General features: G+C 45.7%; 1 protein-coding gene across 1 annotated transcript; it reads left to right on the top strand.

Annotated features, from left to right (window-relative positions):
- The first annotated feature begins 101 nt into the window (after window positions 1-101).
- CNMD (chondromodulin) lies at window positions 102-18,909 on the top strand. Its single transcript, XM_074982850.1, has 7 exons — window positions 102-303; window positions 501-641; window positions 4,798-4,938; window positions 8,456-8,569; window positions 11,561-11,714; window positions 14,359-14,567; window positions 18,251-18,909. The coding sequence occupies exons 1-7, from the start codon at window positions 232-234 to the stop codon at window positions 18,464-18,466; spliced, it is 1,047 nt and encodes a 348-aa protein (XP_074838951.1). The 5' UTR covers window positions 102-231; the 3' UTR covers window positions 18,467-18,909.
- The last annotated feature ends 1,678 nt before the right edge of the window (window positions 18,910-20,587 follow it).

Below are 20,587 nucleotides of genomic sequence, written 5' to 3'. Positions count from 1 at the left end.
CCCACTGGCCCCAGCGCTGCAGGGCCGGGCCGGGCTGGGCTGGCGGCAGCCGCCTGGGGCCGGGGTGGGGGAGCCCGGCCGCAGGGCAGCAGCGCTGAACGGGCCCATTGTGCGCCGCACCAGGCGCCCGGCGGGGCTGGGCGGGGAGGGGCCGCGGGCTGCCCGACCGCCTCCGGCCCTGCCTCTGCCGCCGGGGGCACAGCGGCGCCGGGCTCAGAGCCGCGCGGAGCCATGGCCGAGAGCTCGGAGAAAGCGCCCCTCGCCCTGGCGGGGCCGGAGGACGCGGAGCTGAGTCTGCCGCCTGTAAGTACCGCGGGCAGGGGGGTGGGGGTGTTGCTGCTGTGCTCGCCCAGGCTTGCCAACTCCCCGGACCGGACCGGACCGGACCGGACGGCATGGGCTGCAACGGCGTCCGGTCCGGGGGAGTTGGCACCCCGCGGGGCCCCGCTAGCGCGGGGCAGGGAGAGCAGCGGGCTGCCTGTCCCCCTGCTTTGCTGCAGGCCTACACGGCGGTGCCGCTGAGACCCGCCAGCCCCGGGCGGCTGCTGAAGATCGGAGCCGTGGTGCTGATCGCCGGAGCCCTGCTGCTGCTCTGCGGGGCCATCGGCGCCTTCTACTTCTGGAAGGGCAGCGACCGGCACGTGAGTGGGCGCGGGCGGCGGGCGGCTGCGCTGGGGCTCAGGGGGACCCCTGGCGGCAGGGCTGGGAAAAGCTGCCCCAGCCCATCAGTGCCTGGCTGGGGAGTCTCAAGGTGCTGTGCTGAAAGTGCTGCTAAAGGACCAGCCTGTGGCCCCGAGGGCTCCCTGACCTAACTAGTACATGTGTTAGTCTGTAACTAGTTTCCGAGGGGCAGCCCTGTCACGCTGTAGCTGCACAAAACCAAAGCAAACCAAGCCGTCCTGTAGGCCCTTCAAGGCACTTGTTAGTCTTGAAGGTGCTGCAGGACTGCTTGTTATGTACATCGGTTAGGAAGGCAGCAAGCTGGTCTCTGGTCTCAAAAAGGAAGAGAAGCGGAGGTCCGCCGCTAGTCTCAGAGGTGTTCTAGCGGCTGGGGTAGCCACTTGCTCCTTTGATTAGTGCCGGAGTTAAGATCCAGAAAGTTTAGCTACAAAAAGTGATCAGAATTCTAAGCAAGCCATTCTTCCACCCTCCTCTGCCCCTCCCCAAATGCTTGATAAATATTCAGGGGATAGAAGGTATAGGGGAACAATAGTCAGGTGAAGGATCGATCTTGGAATAGTGAAAACTGGGTCACCTATGGTATTGCTACCTGGGACAAGTAATAATTAAACAAAACTAGTCGGGATGTCAATTTCAACAGTAAACTCATCTATTTACCGAGCAGGGTGGTTGTGGTCTTGTAAGAACCTATTGCTGCATTGAAATTTTAAAATCTGTTTAAATTCAAGTCTGGGGTGAACTAGGGGGAACAAAGACAAATTCTGAACTCATTTTGGAAACAGACTTTTTTTTAGTAAGCCAGGTTTTTAATTAACTGTTTGAATTTAATGGGAATCACAGTCACACTGGAACTCTTTCTTGCTTGATGCTTGCCAGGCTCTATGAGTAGCATACTGCTTCTACAGACCCCCAGTATAAAAACTCTTTTCTTTCCTGTCCATTTGGTGTAGCATGATGGAACCTGATTTTAGGAAAAAATGTAAAGTGTACCCTTGGGATCACAGACAAAAGCTTCGTTTACTTTTGCTCATAAATCATAAAAACATTCACTATGTCCCTCCATCCTTTCCCAAGGGATTCACATAATGGGCAAATTTCGAGCATCAGAACAAAATGAGGGTGAAATACATTATTTTACATGCCACATCATCCAAATGCTGACAGCAGCTCATACTTTGACACTTAAATATGTGGTGCACTGTTCTATATTTAATCTATTTGATTAAGGGCCAAATTTATTTAACTTTGTACCTGGTGGTTTAAGTGTGTGCTGAACGTGGACGCAAGAGCTCATGGCATAGTAGTTGCAAAATGATTTTTAAAATCTAGGTAGCTTATGTTTGGGTGGAGAGAACTTTTCTGAACTTGGATTATATGACAGAATCCTGTGTCAAGTGGAGTAGGATTGGAAACTGGGCAGTGGGGTGGTACTTTCAAAGAGCCAACTTTCAAGGTGTAGTGATTATCAGACTAATTCTAAATATTATATTATGATTTCAAAGATTTTTGAATATGAATGGCAAGATTGCAGGAATTTTAACTTCCATCTGCTCATCAGTGACAAGGACAGCGAGTTTCCTTGAACTTACGAAGGAGCCTATTCTATTTACCTGACTCAGGCAAGACTCCCATTTACTTCTGCTGGAGCCCTGTCTGAGTAAGGAGTGTAGAACAGATCCTTTAATTTGTAGGTGAAGTGTTTCAGTATGATGTATATTTTACTCTGAAAGGTACAACTGCTTGACATTTAATCATTTTCAAAAGACAATTTATAGAAAATCCAAAACCTAGAGGGAGAAGGAAGAAGTTGCATAGTAACAAAACGAGCTGCTTCAGGACACTGTGTAAGAGCCATTGTTTTTCTAGGCTTTTGAAAGGGGTTAAGGGGCATGAATGGGAAGTTTGGCCAAAAGAATGTGTATGGTATTAATAGTCCAGTTTGTGCTGGTGGTTTTAGTAGACAACAAATCGATTATAAGACAGTCTCATTTTTGGTCCTATTAGTTTTGCCACACTTGCATTATTTTACTATATATGTGCTTTTAGTTCAAATGGATGCATTAAAAGTATCTTATTAGTAAGTAGGTTTCTTTTCCCTCTCCTAAACTTCCTTTCCCATATCAGAAAGCTGGTAGTAATGACATCATTGAAGAACTGAATCTTTTGTTGCTGATTGATAGAAGAATAGATAAAACGTCAACCTTAAGCTGCTGAGTCTAGCCCCAGTTGAGAAGAACAGAGACACTAAGAGTTATTGTTTCAGACTCCTTTCAGACTCAGTAAGCCAATGCTTTGTTGATTCCCATTTGGAAGGTTTTCTTGTAATCATAAGACATGATTTTTTAAAATAAAGATAACTAGTGTTGTACTGCAATGAATGGGTCTCACAAAAAAGTGTCATCACCATCTTCTACTAGCTCAGTCTATATTCTTTGTATGTGGAATTAAATAACATCTCTATAGGCCCAGTCCAGGGGTTGGAAACCAAAATGGTGAGAAGAGCCATTTTTTCAAATTTGGTTAAAAATCAATAATTCAACAGCCACAATGTATGTGACTGTGAGACGGTTCTTAACAAATAACGTTAGTCCGTGCTTTTTGTAATTCCTGTTTTGAGAACAGTGCACAACAGGCACAGCCCTCACCTGCCTGAAGAAGAAACTTCCTCTAACCTTTTCTGCTGTTGCCCACCCTGGCTCAGAACCTTTGCTCCCTTTCCGCTCCTCCCTCCCTTCCCCAGCCCCAGCAGGGCACCCCTGGTCCCTAGTGCTGTAATGACCATCGCACAGCCCTGCTCTAAACAGGGGTAGCCAGCCACCCTCTCGCTGCCCTGGCCTTCGCCTGTCCCACCCCATCGGCTCTGCTACACGTCGCAGCCCAGCAGCCGCAGCCCCTCCGCGTGTTTTCACTCCTCCTTCCCCGGACTCACCCTGCACAGACTCCATGGAAAGTTCTCCACCTCAAGAGTGGCAGCGCCCCTGCCAGGTTGGCATCTCCCAAGGTACGGGGAGGCCGAGGGTTCACACAGTGCCGTGTGACAGGGGCTAGGTGGGGGAGCCAATCACAAGGCAGGAGCTAGGCAGGAGGAGACCAATTGCACTGTGCCCCCTGCCAAAATTTCATGCCTTCCCCCTCACTTTGCACAGCCTTGAGATATTGTTGAAACAACAGTAGGGTGGGGTCATTCCAGCACAGGGAGCCACAGAGGAGTTAGTGTCTGGAGCTGCAAATAACTCTTTAAAGAACCACATGCAGCTCCGGAGCCACAGGTTGCCAACCCCAGCCCAGTCTTACCTTCCTCATACAAGAATTCAGTAGGCGTCTTGGATGTATGAATAATACAGGATTGAGTTTCTATTTATAAAAGACAATATTGCCATTAGCACCTTAATATTTTTCCACCAACAAAGAGTTGCAAGCAGAAAAAAATTGATTTCTAGGCTCTGTTGTGGACTTTACTGAAGCTTTATTCACATACAGACTTATAAAGAATAAAAGTAAACTCCTTGTGGTGGTACTTATGACGGTATTGCATAATGGAAAGAAATAAACAAAGGCTGGCAACTGCAAGATAGGTTGTAGCTTTCATCACTGCAATAGGTAGGAACGAGTATTTTCTTTGGTACAATATGAAAAATCTGTATGATATTCAAACAAAGCACACCTCACTACGAGACAACCGCATGCAGCCTGCTACCTTCAAGGGATACTAAATACCGACACAGTATCAGACAGCTTCTCCAAGCAAGAGTGAGTCCTCCCAAATCAAACTTAGGTGAACAGTGGGGATGACCTCTGGGGGAAATCAGCTTTTTTCTGATTCTCCCACACAGTATGATTTAGACCGGATCCTAAATTCCATGTAATCTCAAAACCAAATTATTCCACATTCAATGTGTATGGATGTGAAGCTGCCAGTTCTGATCTTGCTTGAAGCCTTCAGAGTCTGTTTTATTAGTATGTTCTTGACTGCTGAGGATTCTGTAATATTAGTGTCAGTATGGATAAAAGCAAGGAACTGAAGAGAGACATGACAATCAGACTGGCACCAGACTTGTTGATTAAAAGCTAGGAAGATGCAAAAATGTGTGCTGATTGTTCTGTATTCAATTACAGATTTACAATGTCCATTATACTATGAGTATTAATGGAAAAGTACAAGAGGGATCAATGGAAATAGATTCTGGGAACAACCTAGAGACCTTCAAAACTGGAAGTGGAAATGAAGAAGCTATCGAAGTTCATGATTTCCAGATAGTAAGTACATTTGACATATCTTTCCAATAGGACATTTCCCTGTGTTGGAATCTGAGGTTATACCTACACTGCAGCTAAAACCCCACGGCTGGCCCACACCAGATGACTTGAGCTCACAAGACTGTGGCTGAGGGGATGTTTAATTGCAATGTAGACCTTTAGGCGGTGGCTTAAGCCCAGGCTGTAGGAACCTGCAAGGTGTGAGGGTCCAAGAAGTCAGGCTGCAGCCCATGCCCAAACATCTACACCATAATTAAATAGCTCCTTAGCCTGAGCCCTGCAACATGAGTCAGCTGTCATGGGCCAGCCATGGACTTTTAATGGCAGTGTAGACATATCCTAAGATGCCCAGTCCTACATCCATTAAAGTCAATGGATAAACTCCCATTAACTTCAAAGGGAGCGAGGTTGAGCCCTACATGAGGTAGAGGCAGCATCTCTAAAACAAAAATACACTACGTGCAGGCAGGGCTGGTGAGGAAAGCTAAGTGGGTCTTTCTGGCCTTGCCCCTCCACTCGCCTACCCATTGGACCCCTGAACAAGGAGGTAACTGAGCCTCCCTGCTTCTGTGCAGGCTCTGGGAGATCTGCGCACACACGTGGAATGCATAACCCCCAAATCAACTGAAAGCTGCTCTTCAGCGCCTTGTGAAACTTGTGGTAACATCAACCGAACCACATTATTGGCATCTGAATTGCAATGCTGGTGATAAGCCTCGTCACTTGCCTTCACTGTTCCACGTGTACACAGAAGTCCTAGCTCAGTGGAGAATCAATGAATTCTTCCATTGGTGGAGCCTCACAACTATGAGCTCCTGGGTAAGTGCAGCCAGAAAACTCCACAACAGACCTCCAAGCAATTGTGACAATGTGTTCTGTGCTAGGCTGGTGAGTGTAGCAGAAGAAGCAAGCAGAAAATATGACAACTGCCTTGAGTTACTGACTGCCGTGAAAGCAAACAGACCAAGACAGTTAGGTTTTGAGCCAGTAGCCTCAAGTATACGCTGGAAAGAATTTCAGGGAGATAGAAAAGTACCCGTTGCAAATGCCATATGTATTAGTAACCTGTTTACACATTTCCAGCAACAGAGTTCTAAGCTAGGCAGAGCTGTGACATGGAGCCACCGAGGTTGTGTGTATCACTAAGGTCAAGAAAGTCAGGGTGGGAAACCTCTGGCCTCCCACTTAATTTTATCCAGCCTGCGACAAATCTCCATGCTGCGGGTCAGAAGCCCTGGCATGTCTCTGTGGACCCTAGGTGCAGGGGAGACCAGGGAAGGTCCACATGTTGCCCCAGCCCCAAGTGCCAGTTTCATCATTCCCATTGGCCACAGTTCCAGGCCACTCAGAGCTGCAGGGGCAACACCTGCTGGTGTGAGTGACATGCACTTTGCAGAGCCACCTGGCCCCTCTCTCTAGGGGATGGACGTGACAGCCACTACTGAGAGCAGTGTGGAGCCAAGGCAGGCAAAGAGCCTGCATTAGTCCAGCTGTGCTGCCAGCAAGGAGCTGCTTCATGTAAGTGCTGCCTAGCTGGAGCCTGCACCCCAAACCCCCTGCCTCATGAACCCCTCCCACACCCAAACTCACTCCCAGACCCACACCCCTACTCCAAATCCCCTGCCCCAGGTTGGCACCCTCTCCCACACCCTCATCCCAAGTTGGAACACCCTTCTGCACCCCAGCTCCTGCCCATACGTCACACTGGCACCCCAACCCCCTCCCTAAGGTCAATCCCATATTCCAAAGCCCTCAGCCCCATCCCTGAACCCACACCCTCTCCCATACCCCAATCCTTTGTCCCAGCCTGGATCGCACTCCTGCACCCTGAACCCCTTATTTCTGGCCCCATCCTGAGCTTCCACTTCCCCCACCTGCGCCAGCTCACCTTGCTGTAGGGGGGGAAGTCCAAGCTTCTGCAGGACAATGCATGGCCCGCAATTGATTATTTCCTGTGGGTCAGTGCCTCCTGTTAGAAAATATATGCTCTACTCCTGTTTTAAGTGATGCTTTGATCACTGGAGCGTGACCACTGAATAAGACCATTGACCTACACCCTGGGTGTTAGGGAAGTATCACAGAAACATGTTTTGACTATCCTAAAAATGGCAGAGCTATGCCTGGGGAGTGGGGCTGCTTTTTTTCTCAGTATTTGAACAAAAGGATGACCCCAATGATACTGTATATATCCATCAAGAGTCAGCAGAAGGTCTCTTGTCATACTGTAGCTCCTGCATAAAGATCTGTTCACCCATTTCCCTTGAAGTCAAGCAAAACAAAATAGTATAAGAAAAGACAATTGCTGAGGTTACAAGGTTAGGCTATTTTCATCCTGTAGCAAGAACCAACCGCACGTGGCAATACAGGAAATGCTACATTTGAATTCGAGGGAGAACACTGAGAAAAAAAAAAAGCAGTCCTGTAATTACCCTCGCTCAATGAAGGGCCTCCAATCTCAATGGCCATGTCTACACTAGCCAAAAACTTCGAAATGGCCATGCAAATGGCCATTTCGAAGTTTACTAATGAAGCGCTGAAATACATATTCAGCGCCTTATTAGCATGCGGGCAGCTGCGGCACTTCGAAATTCACGCGGCTCGCAGCCGTGCGGCTCGTCCAGATGGGGCTACTTTTTGAAAGGACCCTGCCTATTTCGAAGTCCCCTTATTCCCATCTGCTCATAGGAATAAGGCGACTTCAAACTAGCCGGGGTCCTTTCGAAAAGGAGCCCCGTCTGGACGAGCTGCATCAATTTCGAAGTGCCGTGGCCGCCTGCATGCTAATGAGGCATTGAATATGTATTTCAGCGCTTCATTAGTAAACTTCAAAATGGCCATTTGCGTGGCCATTTCAAAGTTTTTGGCTAGTGTAGACATAGCCAATATGTTTGAAATAAAGGGACTTTACAACACCGAAATTCTGTTTTGCTTCTTGTTTCATTATGAAGTTGCACACATCAAAAGTATTAGTGTATAGAAAAAAAAGCAAAAGTTGTATGTCTAAAGTTAGGCACCTACATACATATCTGTAGTACCTACTAGTAAATACGTGAGCTGATTTTCATAGGTTAAGTCGCGAGGTTTGTCTAGATGAGGAAGAAGTTACTAGGTTACAACCCAAATGCCTAATGAGGTTTTTTAAGAATGTTAAACTACATCAATATTAGGTGCTAAATGATGTTTCAAATTATGTTAGCTAAGTCCTTTTTTCCTAGTCTAGACAGGCCTTCTCCAATGGTAGCTGGAGATGCTTCGCACACTTGAAACTTGAGCCATTTCTTTGGGTGCTTAAACATTTAGGAACTCAAGATTAAAATTTTGCCTTGTTTGTTTAAATACTTTACAGCTAAAATAGTGATACAACAGAATTTGGGTCAGTTTCAGTTTTGACCTATTTAAAAATAATCAAAAAACATATAGTTAGTTCTGGCTGTTATTTTTTAAGCATGAACTCTAAAATCCCCAAGTTCAGTGATTAACAATCAGTTTCTATTGTTTTGCTTGGTCTGTTTTGTAGGGCATAACTGGGATCCGTTTTGCTGGAGGAGAGAAGTGCTACATTAAAGCACAAGCTAAAGCACACATCCCTGATGTCAGCACCATGACTAAAGAAAGCCTCTCGTTTGATCTGGTAGGGACCACTTTTTAAAAACTACTTATCAACCTCATCAAATAAGGATTCCAAAGGTCAGTTAAATGCCAATATCAAGATGTAGTTGTTCTTTTGGCTCTCTGGAAGGGAGGAGAGAGTGCTTCTGGAGGGCACTGTTGGACACTGCTGTTAATGTTGCTAGAAAGGGGTTGCATGAAAAGGGCTGTGAATGCCTAACAGGTGCACAGTAAAGTCACCCCCTCTCCCCCACCAAAACTCCTTGCCTTGTCATCAGGACCCACAAAAAATCATGCTGTACAAAAACTGTAGAACCTCTAAAATGAGGATGCCCCAGGTCTGCTTATTTTGTTATTCTGTAGAATAGGCTATAATTCATACTCAGTTACTTCAAGAGGGAGAGAAAATTCCCTAGCACTAACAAGGAAAGTGCCAACAGTCAGATCCAAAGTCAATGGGAATATTTTCAATGACCCCTAGAGCAGGGGTGGGCAGAAATTTTTGATGGAAGGAGAGGAACCATTCCAAGGTTTTGGTACATGGTCAAGGACTGCACTTTTCTATGGAGAGGGCCTGGCACAGAGGTTGGGAGCAGAAGTGGGCGTGGGGTAGGGGACTAGAGTGTCTGGGGGAAGGAGGCGGTTGTGATCTGGAGCAGGGTATTGGGATACAGGGTGAAAGAGAGGATGTGGCTGCAGGAGAGGATTCTGGCCTGGGGGAAGGGTGTGGGAGTGGGTGCAGGACCTGGGAGGGAGTATGGGTGCAGTACCAGAAGTAGGCTTCAGCTGGGATGTGCTTACCTAAGCAGCTCTCAGCCAGCAGCACTCTGAGGCAGGCTTCTGTGTCTGCCAGCAGTGTCAGCCCATTGGCTGTTCCGTGTGACTCTCTACACTGGGAAGGGGAGGGCTTTGCACACTACCCCCAGCAAAATCTCTCAGCTCCCATTGGCCAGTGTCCAACCAATAGGAACTGGAGATTTTGCTGGGGGTGGGGGCAGTGCATGAAATCAGGCAATGGGAGATGAGAGGTTTTGCTGAGGGTGGGAACAGCACCTGTAGTCCTCCACCCTGCACAGCCATGGGGGCCAGGTGTGGGCTAGATTAAAAAGCTTTGTGGGCCAGATTCAGCTCATGGGCTATATTTTACCCACCCCTGCCCTAGAGGTAGACGCTGAGCCTGCCTCTAACCTCCCTTGTTATTTTAAGGGTGTGGACTTCATGGCCTTAGTGGAATAATTTAACATAGGCAATTTCTTTTTATTAGAAAATAAAAGGGCCTTACATGCATCCCGTGTTAAATTCCTACAGTTGAAAAATATTTGTGTCGTTCAGGTTCCAGTGCAGTATTAACTTGGTCACATTACAGATGCGTAGTAAGTTCTGATCCTGCTTTCTGTGTAGTTTTTTAGAGATGTATTAGTTTTGCTGTTTCTGTCATAAAGCATGTGTCAGGTAGCTCTGAGGTGCAACCTAATTCATCTGAATGCTGCTGCTACAGCAGAAAATTAAACTTCCTTTGCTGCCTAATTTTTCTGATTAGTGTTAATGTTGCATTAGTCTTCTTTAATCTATTTAAAATAAAAACAGATTGAATTAAGATCTCTGGTCTAGTACATATTTGATCATGACCAGCACTGAATACAAAATGGTCAAGTAAAATAAATTCATAACTTTCTATAGTACATTTGCCTACAAATTCAGGATAATTTCATTTAAACAAACAACTGGATTCTTTTTAGCTACAAAATTTAGCTCCAGTTAAGTTATTTCAGATCCTAGCAAAAACCCAAGAGGGAAAATATAAATGATGTGCGACGCTCATTGGATAGTGCATTTAGATGACTCAAGACAGTCTACAAAAATCAATAAATACACTAAAGGAACAACTTGGCAAAGTAAATTGATCTAGTGGGTTATCAATCCAAATATCCAATACTTATATGGAGGCAATTCAGAAGTTTTACTTCAAAATCATATTGACTTTCCTGATTAACTGAACTTTTTAAAGATACTTCGTTGCTGCTAAGAAATAGCTAACATGTTTTATGTAAAATAATATTTTTAAATAAAAAGTTTAAAGCAACAATCACTGGAATTTTTCTACATCACTTCAATGATGTGAATCAAAAACCTGCAGCGTACATTTCAAAATGAAGGCTCCTTAATTCTATCCTTTGGTCAGTTGAATTGCTGTTACTGAACAAGACCTTTAAATCAGACTCATCATATTAACTTAAAATTGTAGGTGCATTTCAGACTAAATCTTTTACTAACTCTCAGGTCTATGACTATCATAGAAGTACCCTAGCAAGTATATGAAATCAGAACAATGTGAACAGAGATACCTAAAATTATGAGCCAGATTCTTAACTGGTATAAATCAGTACAGTTCTAGTGAAGTCAATGGATCTACACCACTATAAACTAGCTTAGAATCCAGTCCTATGAGCCGAGCATTAGCCCCATTAATGACAATTGGATGAAATCCTGGTAGTTTTGTCACTGATTGCAGGGGTGCAGATTTCACTCTAGGGCTGTGTCTGTATGGCCAAGAGCTGTTGGCAAAAGATACACAAATTCTGCGCTGCATTTGCGTATCTCCTGCAGACTGTTCTGTCTGGAGAGGCTTTTCCAACATTTGGCTCATTGACACAGAGCCAAATGTTGGGAAACTCCCTCTGCCGAAATATCCCTTCTTCGTCTGGAATAAAGAAAACAGGGATGTTGGCAGAACATTCCTGACGTGGCAGACTTCTGCCAAGAGACATCCACTCTCCTGACAGAAGTCTGCAGTTTAGTCATAGCCTAGGAGCTTTTCTATTGATTTCAGTTGGACCAAGATGTGGCAGTGTGCAAGCAAAAACAGAAGAGCTCTGTTCAGAACAATATTTCATGAAAGTTCTGAGAACTTCGATGTTTGGGATTTAGCTATTAACAGAGAGCTGTAGCTACAGAACACACAAAACTCCTGTTCATTGAACTAACAATGGATTTTTATGCTGCATACTTACAGGAAGATAAAATTATGCCCGTTAGATTTGAAGAAAATTCCCTTATCTGGGTGGCTGCAGATCAGCCTGTAAAGGATAACAGCTTCCTAAGTCCCAACATTTTAGAGCTTTGTGGAAATCTTCCTATTTTCTGGCTTCGACCAACATACCCAAAAGGTAATTTTTCTTTCACTTCGATAAGCAGTGCTATTTCCTCCCTCGCTCACCCCCCCGCTGCCTACAAATATACACTGGCAGGGTGCCTGGGCACTAGACCCACACAGTGGTGGACCCTCTTGTTTTCCCAAAGTCCACATAGACAGGTGCTGAAAATCTGCATCCACTCTATAGGGAATGCTAAAGTCCCTCGGTCCGGGTTCCCTTTCAAACAGTCGCAGCACACCGTTTCAGAGGAGTGGAAGTGTTTAACGCCGCAGGAATAACAAGGGCTGGAGAAGAGCCATTGGAAAGAGAGGGACAGAATGTAGCTCTGCGGGCTCTCTTGGTCCCTTGGCCGACTGGCTCTTGCTCACATCCTTGAGGCCTTACCATATGTGGGCTTGGGAAGGAGTTTTCACCCAGGTCAAATTGGCAGGGATCTTGGGGCGGTTTCATCTTCCTCTGCAGTATGTGGGGGTGGGTCACTTGCCAGGATTGTCTCTGGATGTAGCTCACTTAATCATTTCCCATCATGTGAATCTTGGGCACTGGCTCTTTCAGTGCATAATACAGTCAGATCCTGTTTATCTGGGCCTCTATTAGCTGTCTTTCAGTGTTAACCAAGCCCCCAGCCACCCAGGAGTGACAGCCTGCACCATGCCATGTACAGGACTGGCAGCCAGATCCCCACCTCCCATTCTCTGGTTTATCTGGATTTTTGGTTACCCAATCTGGCCCCCATCCCAATTAAACTGGATAATCAGATTAGTCAAATCTCCTGTGGGGTTTAATACTTTGGTCTCACTTTTGTTGGTGGTGTAGTGAGAGAGAGCTGGGAGGTGCTGGTAGCTTGTGATATACGGGAGGTCGGGCTAGATGAATTAATTGTCCTGTCTGGGCTTATATGCTATGACTCCTAACTTGCTAGGATCTGCAGATGGCCTGAGGGCAACTGCAGGCACGTACCTTGCTAAGGAGACCACTGGCAGCAAAAGAGGAGGTGATGCTTTGCGGGAGGCACGAGTTATGTTCAGGCACTTGCCAGGGAGATTAGGGAGAGGATCCTCATCAGTCCAGGGGTGGGAGCAGGAGCTGTGAAGGAGGAAGGGATTTCTCCTGAGAGATTGGAGGAAGAGGGCCAAAGGGACCAAAGAAAGGTGGTGCTCAGAATTGTCCCATCCGTAGGACGGTTTGGGATGGCTGTCCTGGGCCTAATGCTTTGGGGAGGCCCCACAGTGGCTGCGCCTCAAGCATCTGACGGACAGGACAGATGCATTGATGTGAGCCCCTGGGACCCGGGATGGCCTGTGCGTTAGGTGTGAGGGCCTAGCACAGGGCAGTAGCAGATGTCCTCTCCCTACCCCCACACTCATCGTGGCTGGAGCTGTGGGAAGCGGAGCCATGTAGCAGCCTGCTCTGCTCTGCCACCAACTCTCAGCCAGGTCTCCCCACTTCAGTGCAGCAGCAGGAAGCTCAATACCCAGGGATTTAATACTGATTTACAAAGCACCGATTAGAAATGCAAAAACAAATTGCTGATTAAAAGCATGAAATAAGTGGCAATATTGAGTATGTCGTGGATAAGGTTTGCTTATATTTTCCACAACCAATGGGAGCCAAATTTGCTTGGTCAAAATGTTCTACTGTTTTCCTGTGGCATTACAGAGGCCAGTAAACATCAAAAGAGTACTGGCAGAGTTTAAACCGTTTTTACAAGAAGGCCCTTTGGGACTGGACACAAATCTGTACCCTTCTGAATATTCATTTTTCTATCAAAAATGCACACTAATGACAAGAAGGTGGTTGTGGTTGAGCTCTGACTGCAGCTGTTAAGTTTCTTTTAGCATCACTGGCCACACACTTAGGTCTTGCCTACACTGTTTTTTCTGGAAAAAACCTTTTTTCTGGGGGCAAAAAAACCAAAACCTTCCATCCACACTGCAAAGCTTGTTATTTTGGAATAACAGGGTATTTATCATAGAATCATAGTGCTGGAAGGGACCTCAGGAGGTCATTGAGTCCAGCACCCTGCTTCAAGCAGGATCAACCCCAACTGAGTCATCCGAGCCAGGACCTTGTCAAGCCATGACTTAAGAACCTCTAGGGGTGGAGAATCCACCACCTCTCTAGGCAACGCATTAACTTGAGACAGTAACTCCACCAAAACAAATGACATTCACCAACCCCACCCACCCTTTCAATTTCAAAATTGACTCAGTGTGTACCAAGCAGAGGTAATTGTGACTTACTTGGTCTCCAGCCAGGCATCCAACATTGCCCTTATTTTGAAATTAGGCTCTCAAGTATGAACGCTCAATTTCAAAATGCTCTTGCAATATGGATGCTCTTTTCAGAAATATCTTAGACATTAGAACAGAAAAAATGAGGTATTTCTGAAAACCCCTGCAATTTAGACATAGCCTGAGTCAAACCTGTTCTTTGGGTCAGACACCCATTTGTTTGGGGCAAAAAAGAAAAATCTCAAACACACGCTATATATGAAAGCAGTAAAAAGACAAGTAGCTCCAATTTGAAGCTTATTAATCTTTTCAAATAGTGCTGTGCAATCCCACTTTCATTAATATGTAATAAAATGTAGTCCTTGAACTAGTGGAAGAGCATGTTTTAGAACACCCATGTAATCCTATGACTGTTTTTGCAGATAGCCAGAGAAAGAAGCGAGCAATCAAAAGAAAAATACGTCAAGCTCAGTCAAACTTTGATCTGGACCAAGTTGAAGCTACTTCTGAAGTAGCAACTACTAGGTTATCTACTACAAAGCCTGCTCGAAAACCCACACACCAATCTAATGCCACTGATCCCAATGAGCAAGATGCCAGTAGAACCTTTAATCCAGAAAATCCGTATCATGTGAGTATATTTTTGATATATATTTGCTCTAGAATTCATTTTGCAGGTAGGCATGTAACATTTATTAAGTACTCAGGTCTAGATACCCATTCATTTCACATGGACTTCAAAAATAATTATACCAATTTGTTGATTTATACTTTCCTGCAACGGTTCAACTGTTTAAAAATTCCACTTACCAGAAGCAACTGAAATATAGTTCGGGTTTTCTTGTTCACCCCCAAAGTGTGGTGAATAAGAAGATACTATTCTTAGGCTGGTGCATTCAAGATAATTTTGTAAGATTGCTGTACTGAGTACAATTTAATACAGAAAACTAGATGCATCTGATACAGTTAATGTATTACCATAATTATCGCAAATGTAATCTGCCCAAGGCAGACAACTGAGGCTGATCATTAAATGATTAGAATATCCCAAAATGCTGAGTCAGCTAGTCAGAAACTTGCTTACTCAAAGTACGTGAGTGAGAGCGAGACTGAGCGCGAGCACCTTTTTGATGATGGGATTGTGACGAGCCATACCTGCAGTGGAACAAGTAGTGTTGCTGCAGAAGTCGATGGAAATTTTGTCACTGACTTTTCAGAGCTCAGAATCAGTGCAAACAGGTGTGTCCCGGAAGCTGTGGTTTCGCTACAATGCTTTCTGGCACTCTGCAGAATTGAACCCTTTTAAAACAATGCAATGAAACAATTTGGGGAAGAGGGGTCCATAACAGTCTTATTTTCTCTCTCTCTCTCGCTCTCTCTGTCTCATATGAAGAGATCAACAGAATGAAAATGTGGAGTACCACTGCCGGAAGTCTGTCACACTACCCCACAATTATTAACTGTGCAGTGAGCCACTTCCACTCTGCTGCACCATCAGACCATGTGCATCACTGTGTGGTCAAGCAGGGATAAAGTTATTTTAAGAGAATGTTGTCACGAGATCAATGACTCCTGTTTTGAAAATAAGTCCCAGCTTCGTCCTGGCATTTATGGAACAGCAGGAGATCATTATCCTGCGACAACGTTCTGCTCAGTTGACATCTCTTAATTAGGCTTAAGCTAATCACTCGAAATAAAGCTGAGCTAAAATGACTTTATTTCATATGAATGCAGTCGAGCAGAAGCAGTGCTAGCTCCCACAACAGCAATGAAGTGAAACCTCACTACTCAAATGGAGGAGTTGGCTGGGAAACTACACTATAGGACAGCGGGGGGCAACCTGCAGTCCATGGGCCCCAGGTGGCTGGTCAGGGTAAGCAGCTGGTGAGCTACCAAATAGGTTATCCACCTCGCATCCACAGGTATGGCTGCTTGCGGCTCCCGTTGGCTCTGGCTTGCTGTTCCTGGCCAATGGAAGCTACAGGAAGCAGTGTGGGACACAGGGACAAAGGCAGGTAAAATCCTGGCAGACATCTCCTTGCTCGGGGTAAGCAAGGAAACAGCTTTTCCAGGCTTGTGGGGGCTTTTGCTCTGCTTCCTTTGCATTCCACCTGTGCTCTGCTTTGCTTCCCGCACGAGTGATTGGTGAATGGTACGGGCGAGTCTCCGGCAAGGGGGGAGGGGACAGACCAGCACTACCATGGAATCTTAAGCAGGAAATGTACAAATACCTCTTCAAAACTTTTGATAGCCGCACTCTGCAGGACTCCACTGAGAACACAGTGAGTATCCACTTGCTTCTTGGCAATATGGATTAGCTACACAGGGCTACATGCCGCACCTAGAAACACAGCCAGCCTCCCGTTTTTCCATGCCCTCAGCCTTGCACCCTGCACCTCATCCCCTGCTTCCTGGGACCCAGAAAGTGGCTGCTCAAACTGGCTGTCTCCATCAGCAGAGGAGAACCGTTCCTGGCTACCAGACGCACTCGGCAACCCTAGCCTCCTCAGCAACAATTTCATCCTCCACGTTAGGTCCTCCCTGCCCTTTGGAATTTCCACAGGGCTCTCGGAGGTAGAGGTGGGGTTTCCCCCGAGGGTTGTGTCCAGCTCCTTATAGAAACGTCAGGTCTTTGCATCTGCGGGTCTTTGCCCATGAAAACTTATGCTCCAAAAAAATCGGTTAGTCTATAAGATGCCACAGGACTTCTCGTTTTTGCAGCTACAGACTAACACAACTACTTCTCTGAGGCAAGTGAAGCATCAGAGCATTGGTTAGCCTCACGAGCCTTAGGATAGGTGTGTCTCAGTTCTTTAATCTTCACTCTGCACTGCAGCGTGTCCCGCTGATACCCCTTTTCAGCACAAGCCTTGAGAAATGTGCCTCTAGGAGTCACTCAGAGATAAGCCTTTAAGTCTTCTCACTCCTCATATTTTCTTCTGTCTGAATCTCAGACACTGTGCGCACTCTGTGGACAGGCTTGATTAACAGTTGCTTTGCTTACTTTTGCTAATATTTTCCTGTCAGAGTTCTGCAGAAGATGTACCACATAGTAATGTTTTTAATGTACCCATAACTCATTAACAACTGCCTCACCACCACTTTCACTGCAAATTTCTTAGTATCAGGTGCTGCCCTGTTCTCAGCTAATGGAAGTGAAGTGGTCCCTTGGAGATCTACTTGCCTAATCCAAGGCAAGCAGACCAAAGGGAGTCACTCAAGATCTCCTGTATCACCTTCTCATTTGGCATAGGATCCACTAGAAGATATTTTCCAACATTTCCTTTAGGAATGGAGAATTTATACTGTCAGTTTACAAGGCAAATGCGTAGTGTTGGCCTTAGCTTAGCCCCTCTCTCTCCTCCTCATGCCGCCTTCCTTCCACTGATGGGGAAGTTTGGCATCACGTATAGGGAGCAACACTGAACAAGTTACTCCACCTTCCTATACCACTAGTTTTTCAGTCTCTAAAATGGGGAAAACACTTACTTCCTTTGCGAAGCACTTTGAGAACGATGGATGAAAAGTGTTTTGCAAGAGCAAAGCATTCTTGTTTGATTTGCCCTCGTTCTTCTCCTCTAATCCCACTGAGGTGGCGGAGGGAAAGAAAGGGTGGGGCATCCAAGAGCTGAGAATAAGCTCCATGTTTTCAAGAGGAGGAGGAAAAGACTTGCGAGAAGCTAGTCTGCCTTTCACTATTCTCTGCCATTCACTGTGTGCTAAGTCCTTGCCTCCTAGTAAGATAGTGCTCTAATGCCAGTTATCTAGAATTCATTACACAATGGGGAAGGAACTGGTTAAAAGTGAGGTAATGTGAAATCTGAGCTTTGGGAAAGCCTGTAGTAAGAGCCTGTGGAACAGTGCCCTTGGGAAAGGGCTGGACATTCCAGAACTTGGGAATTACTTAAAATTAGACTGGCTCGAGCATTAGGCAATGTAAAGTAGGGTACAACCTGGCACATACAGGCAGCTGGACAGGATAATCCAAATCTTTTCCATTTCTTACTACTGTAACTCAAATTGTAGTTACTAAACTCATCATAGTAAGAGCTTTCATAAAAAGCAGGAAACTAAAATGATGAGACTCAGACAGTCTGAGGCCCCATTGTGTTCCTCGACTTTTATAATGGAGAGTCCAGTGTAAACATGGTGTAATGCAAAGGCAAACCAAGCCACTGGAAGCTCAGCCTTCTTGAGGTCAATGGGAGATTTGCCATTAACCTCAATGGGACCAGTATTTCACCCATTGTCTTTTATGTGGGTAATGTGAATGTGGAAAACTCAATCTTCTCTATTTTGCATTTCCCATTTCAGCAACTCGAAGGCGAAGGGATGACGTTTGACCCAATGCTGGACCACGAAGGCGTGTGCTGTATTGAATGTCGGCGAAGTTACACACAGTGCCAGAGAATTTGTGAACCTCTCCTGGGCTATTACCCTTGGCCCTACAACTACCAAGGGTGTCGTTCTGCCTGCCGAATTATTATGCCGTGCAGCTGGTGGGTTGCCCGTATCTTGGGTGTCGTGTGAGGTGAAGCATTCAGATCCTGGATGCAATAAGCGGGAGCCCGACAAACTGAAAAGACTACAGCCAAAGCCACAGTACCAATCTCAGCTTTTAAAACAGAAAGTGTATGTTAATGCAGCAAAACGAGGTCAGTCATTCTAGGTGTAAATAAATAAAACTTTTAATTAATATTTCATTAGCTTTACAAAGGCAGAGCATAACTTGCTAGCGGTACACTCAAACCTATCAAATGTGGAATTTGAGACTCTCAAAACTAGATTATATTAACTGTGCTTATGACTTTGTTGAGCAGTGTAGACACTTACTTATAAATTCAAATTCAGCATCTCATGATACAGCTGCCTGTTTTGAACGAAATGTGAAAATTTAGAGCCAATTAGGTGAGCGGCTAAACTTGTTCTCTTGGGAGTACCTTTCAATGCTGTAGCTCTCGTAAATAAATCACAAGTTAAGGTTCTCCCTGTTGTCATTCGTGCAGAGTTCCCAGATCGTTATGGACAGTTATAGGCCAATTACAGCATACCTTTTCCACAAAGCTTCCCCAGGGGACGGAGGAACATGCACATTATGTCAGAACCAAAAACAAATATGAAGAAAATGGGCTGCTCAACAGAACGTGCATGGTGAAGAAATCCAAGTGCGTTGTGCATCAGCACTTCAGAGCTGCCCTAGCGTCACAGAGCTTGTATCACTGAACTGTCTAATAAGCGTCAGCACTACAAGACAGTTAGAAGGTAATTACACATAGCCACAGCCCAAACAGCCACAGGGCACTGTATGGGCAGACCCCTCAGCAGTCACTGGACATGTACATCCTCTGACTATAGGCACTCAGGCCTGGCTGGGAGCCCTTTATTCCCTCTGGCCCTGGAAGCAGTTTCTCACCTGGGTAGTTCCACTGGTTTCACAGGGGCTACTTGCGCAAGTAACAGCACACCAGTGGAAACAGAGGATTCACTGTCTAGCTCTCTGTCTGCAGGCACTAGGCAGCGAGGGCTTGCTCCTTCCTGGTACTAAGCATCTCCCCATTGATGTTACTGGGAGCTGAAACACTTGCCAGACAGACGGGCAGTGAGTTATGTTTTTAGACTTTAAATCCCAGATGGTCCAGTTATGCGTTCCTTACTCACCACAGGTGGGACTCAACCGTCCTATCAAAACTGATGAGCCCATTTGCAAAGTAAACTCCTGAACTTTTAGTCTAAGCAAGAGGTAAATTTGGACAGCTGTTCTCACCTCACAGTACAAACAGGATACAGTTCCTTAGTACACTGCATTTATTTCCAGTCTTCCCCAGTTCAGTGTTTTTCCTCCAAACATTCCTTTGGGTGTGGAGATATGGGGGAAGAACGCAAGGCCACATGATGATGTTACTTCCTCTCTTTATACCTTCTTCCAGCTGCTGTAAAGCTCCTTGCTGTGATATGGGGTGGTTGGGTCAGGGAGTCTCCACTGTGTACCACTTTTCCCTGAGAGGCCTTCATCCTAGTGGATGGTGTGTTGATGAGCCTTTAATGCCCATCAGGCTACTGGTGGCCACTCCTTTGCTGTAACTGAAAGGATGGTTGTGGCTGTTCCCAACCTCATGACATATTACAGTAACACACAGAAATACTGCATAACTTCACATACAATGGCTAGTACATGCAATCCAGTGGGGTATTTTTGTTAAACAGGTCAAGACTTACAAAATGATATCTCACATTGGTGAATAGGCCTCCAGGCTGCAGCTTTGAAGGAAGGCGTGTTCATGTAAAAAGCGATCATTTGAGACGTCAAAGAGATACCAAATTTATCCTGCACTCATTCTATCTTCCTCACTTTATTTTTTAGCTAGACTGCTGATTTTTCATTCCTTTTTTGAACCACAGTGCGTCAAACTCTTCCTGCTGTTTTGTTCCTGGCAAGCAGGATTAGAACTGGGTTGGCTACACACCGAACGAGGTGCATCTGCAACCACAACTACATCATCTTCCAAAATCAGGGCACGCTTGTGCCCCCTTCTTCTTGACAGGCATGTTTACTTTTCATTTTTCCTGTTTGGCAGACCATTCTGTTTATCCAGTTGGCCTTGTCCCTACCTGCGGGATGTCTGTGTAAGTGCAGTGCCTATCAGAGGGCTG

Source organism: Carettochelys insculpta, chromosome 1, assembly GCF_033958435.1.
Source record: "Carettochelys insculpta isolate YL-2023 chromosome 1, ASM3395843v1, whole genome shotgun sequence".
Classification (NCBI taxonomy): domain Eukaryota; kingdom Metazoa; phylum Chordata; order Testudines; family Carettochelyidae; genus Carettochelys; species Carettochelys insculpta.
Note: the sequence above shows the minus strand (reverse complement) of the source record. Positions and strands in the feature narration are given on the sequence as shown.

What these genes read in the sequence shown, in the direction of transcription:
- CNMD (XM_074982850.1), top strand. Translation starts at nt 232, where the DNA reads ATGGCCGAGAGCTCGGAGAAAGCGCCCCTCGCCCTGGCGGGGCCGGAG. An exon ending in AAAGCCTCTCGTTTGATCTG is followed by an intron (nt 8,570 to 11,560) that starts GTAGGGACCACT and finishes GCATACTTACAG; the next exon opens with GAAGATAAAATTATGCCCGT. An exon ending in ATCCAGAAAATCCGTATCAT is followed by an intron (nt 14,568 to 18,250) that starts GTGAGTATATTT and finishes TTCCCATTTCAG; the next exon opens with CAACTCGAAGGCGAAGGGAT.